Genomic DNA, 3,909 nt, shown 5'->3' on the forward strand with positions numbered 1-3,909 from the left:
AACCTCTGGAAAGTCCCCAATGTATCTGCTGGGTCACAGTGGGGCTAAGCTGAGCTGGAATGAGGAAGGATACCAGAATTTATTGAATTTATTAAGTGCAGCAGATTTCAAAGATTGAATCTATTAAGTGCAACAGGTTTCCAGGGGCAAAACGGAAGCAAGTTCTTTCTAGCAAAGAGGGTGACTCACAGCACCCTGGATGCCCCCACCCCACGCAGCTCCAGGAGATGCTGGCTCAAGAGGCAGCGCCCGTGGGCACTGGCGACACAGACGGGGGCTTCCTGCAGCCGGGCCGTCACTGGCCCATAAGGTCCTCAAGCCTCTCTGGTCCCTGGTCCTAGTGACCACAGACCCAGAGCAGCCGAGCTACTCAAGGCTGCCTTTGATCCAGTTGTTGTGGCTGGGGGTTGCCCTCAAACCTCCTGGGGCCCTGTCCTAGCCGCGGAGTGCAGCAGCATTCCCATCCTAAAGGAAGGCTGACTTAGGGAACACACCCACAAGTCCACAGGATCGGGTGGGATGCACTCGGGGATGCTGAGGGAGCTGGCTGATACCCTGGGAAGGCTGCTCTCTGACCTCTTTGGGCAATCATAGCAGTCAGGAGGTTACTGGTGAGTAGGAGAAGGCAAATATCATACCTAGCTTTGAGCAGGGCAAGGAGGGCTTGGTGAGCTGCAGCCTGCCCAACGTCACCTCTGTCCCTGGGAAGGTGATGGAGCAAATCCTCCTGGCAATCACAGCCAAGCACCTGAAGGAAAAGAAGAGAACAGCCGTCAGGGATTTACAAAGGGCACGTCTCACCTGACCAACCTGAGTGCCTTCTGAGATGGGATAACCGGCTGTGTGGTCTCCTACAGCCTCCACGTAGGCAAACAGGAGCCGAGTAAGGGGGTGGCTGTCCAGAACATGCTTTGGATCCAACTGCTTTCTGCCCGGGAATGCCCGTGGGTGCAGGGAGGCTGCCAGCAGACCCTTGCAGTCCCCACAGACCTGCAGGCACCTCACTGGGGGTCTCCACAGGCTTCAGAGGAAACAGAGCACGAGGATCTTGATTCAGATGAGCCCACAGATCACGTTTAATTCAAGCGTTTGCAAACCCAAACAGTGGGAGGAAGGAATAGATGCCCAGAGAGACCGGCAGCATGCTACTGGTGCTCGTCACAAGGTTGTCACAGTCTGTTTTGGTGTTATTTTAGAAACCCAGCAAACCCACTTTACAGGACATCTGACCTGTGTTCCTAGACTGGGAAGGGCTTGTGGATAAAGCCAATGTCTTGTTTGCTTCGTCAACACAAAGGTCGGCTAAAACATCAAGTGAATCACTTCCTCCTCCTGTGCTAGGTTGTCCCAGCCAGCTGGGCTCACTCGCCAGCCCCGGCTGGCTCTCACAGGGGAGGAGGCTGCCCGGTCCCCAGCCCTCTTCTCGCGAGTCCCTGTGCAGATGGGGGCTCTCCTGCCCATGGAGCCTGGCCTCTTGCCTTCATTTCCACCTCCAGCACACTAACACCCGTGGTGTTTCTGCCTCTTTCACTTCTGCTCGGAGCCCGCCTTTGCCCTAACAGCCTCAGACCCGCCTTGTATGTAGCTGTTGCCAGGGTGCTGACTGCAGTAAAAAGCAGCACGAAGAGCCATTTTGTCTGCCAGAGCCTGCAGAAGCAGACAACAAGGCTGGAGGGAGGCGAGGATCGGAGCAAAGAGGAGTTGCATCTGCAGCTTGCAGGCCAGCTGCAGACGGGGACAAAATGAGAGCTCCCATGCTCTCAGCCACCTCACATCTCCTCCACACCACTTTGCTCTCGAACAATCCTTCCAGCCACCCCCAGCCTTTCCAGGCTCCCTGCCACGCTGCGGATGGGGCTGTGCTTGTGGGGTGCAGCCTGGAGCAGAGCTGTGGTGCCCCGGTCCAAGAGCCGAGCCTGAACTCCAGGAATGAGATTTGAATGTCTCCAGCGGAGGCTGGACACTGGTGATGTTTGAGCTTTCTTGGGAATGGAGAGCCCAGTGCTGCCCAGCGCCTCTGCAAAGCCAACAAGAAGCAGAAGCACCAAAGCTTGTCCTCCCTGGCCTTTGTCTAGCCGACAGTTTCCAGATTGTGCCTTGACTGAAGTTCCCTTTTCCCTCCTTGCTGTTATTCCCTCAAGGGGAGGGAACAAGAAGTCATGCATGATGCCAAAAGATTTTAGATGTATTAAAAAACCCGGCAGGTGACCTCCCCAGAGCAGTGCCATGGCACTTCCAGCCAGGCTAGCGCTGACACCTCTGTTTGAGATTTAGTTGGGCAAAGAATCAACTCTCTGTAAAGCAACCTGTAAAACGCACCTGTGCTGCAGACCCCACTGGGATCAGTGATTTCCCACCCTAGAGGTTTTTAAACCACTGGTGTCACAGGCAGTGTAAACCCCTCAAGTGCCATGTGCCATGGCCTTTTACTGACCACAGAGCAACACGTGCATCAGCTGCTGCTCCCTGGATGCACGGGGCATCCTCACCTTCCCCACACCCCGTGTTCTGGGGCAGTGTCCCAGCAATGCATCCTTGGGACCCTCCTGATGCAGACAAATTGCAGCAAACCCACCTCGTGATGTCATTGGGGATGTCCATGGTCCCCTGCTGGGTAACTGAGTCACCAGCACCAAAACAGTCAGCACTGACCTCACGCCCCAGCCTGGGCATGCCGGTTTCCCCAGTGCTGCTGTGCTGCTGGGCCAGGGCAGCTCCGGGGCTGGGTGTTACCTCTGCAGCCTGCTCTGCGTCACCTTTCTGCACACCCAAAGGACCCTACAACATCCCTCTGAGCAGCTGCTCTATTTGTATACACCTGGGCAGAGATGTAGCAGCTTGTGGTCCAAACTGACTGTCCAAACCACCCATGGTTTAACCACGGTCCAAATGCAGCAAGAGCTCAGCTGTCTGCAGGGCCAGCAGAGGCGGCTGCAAAGGCAGGGAATCATATGAATCATAGAATTCCAGGTTGGAAGGGACCTCAAGGATCATCTGGTCCAAAAGCATGGTCTAGACTAGCTGGCCCAGCACCCTGTCCAGCCAAATCTTACAAGTGTCCAATGTTGGGGAATCCACCACTCCCCTGGGGAGATTATTCCAACAGCTCATTTTTCTCATAGTGAAAAATATTCCTCTTGTGTCCAGTCAGAATCTCCCCAAGAATAACTTGTACCCATTACCCCTCTCTTTTCCATGTGACTCCTTGTAAAAAGGAAGTCTCCATCTTCTATGTAGCCACCCTTTAAATACCGGAACATGGTGATAATGTCTCCCCTAAGCCTTCTTTTCTCAGGGCTGAACAAACCCAGCTCTCTCAGCCTTTCCTCACATGACAGGCTCCCCAGTCCTTTGATCGTCTTTGTGGCCCTTCTCTGGACCCTCTCCAGCCTGTCCACATTTTTTTTTGTATAGCGGGGACCAAACCACAGTATTCCAGGTGTGGCCTGACAAGCACTGGGTAGAGTGGGATGACTTCTTTATCTCTGCTAGGAATGCCCGTGCTGATACACCCCAGCATCCCACTGGCTTTCTTTGCCACAGCAGCACACTGTTCACTCATCTTCAGCTTGTTGTCCACCAGGACTCTCAGGTCCCAGCCTGTGCTGCACTCCTGGATTATGTTTTCCCAGGTGCAAGACCTTACATATGTCCTTGTTGAACTTCATAAGGTTCTTGTCAGGCCACTCCTCCAGCCTATCCAGGTCTTCCTGCAGGGCGGCTCTCCCTTCCGAACCATCCACTCTCCACTCAGTTTGGTATCATTGGCAAACTTCATCAGGGTACACTTGGTCCCATCATCCAGATCCAGTATAGAGGTGAGGACCCTCTGGAAAATCGGCCCTTTTGGTTCCGGATCTCTTTGGCTCCGGGTCATCTCGCTCCAGGTGGTCGCTCTCCCAAGGCCTT

At 54.4% G+C, this 3,909-nt stretch overlaps 1 protein-coding gene across 1 annotated transcript in view; it reads right to left on the reverse strand.

Moving 5' to 3' along the window:
• Positions 1 to 2,601, reverse strand: part of TMEM173 (transmembrane protein 173) — a 9,005-nt gene extending 6,404 nt beyond the window's left edge. Inside the window, exons 1-2 of the mRNA XM_010077645.1 lie at positions 2,576 to 2,601; positions 610 to 748 (exon numbers count right to left, since the gene is read on the reverse strand). Of these exons, the coding sequence (XP_010075947.1) occupies positions 610 to 748; positions 2,576 to 2,601 (165 nt within the window). The remainder of the gene's footprint in view (positions 1 to 609; positions 749 to 2,575) is intronic.
• Positions 2,602 to 3,909: the final 1,308 nt, after the last annotated feature.

Source organism: Pterocles gutturalis, unplaced genomic scaffold, assembly GCF_000699245.1.
Source record: "Pterocles gutturalis isolate BGI_N339 unplaced genomic scaffold, ASM69924v1 scaffold4968, whole genome shotgun sequence".
NCBI classification, from domain to species: Eukaryota; Metazoa; Chordata; class Aves; order Pterocliformes; family Pteroclidae; genus Pterocles; species Pterocles gutturalis.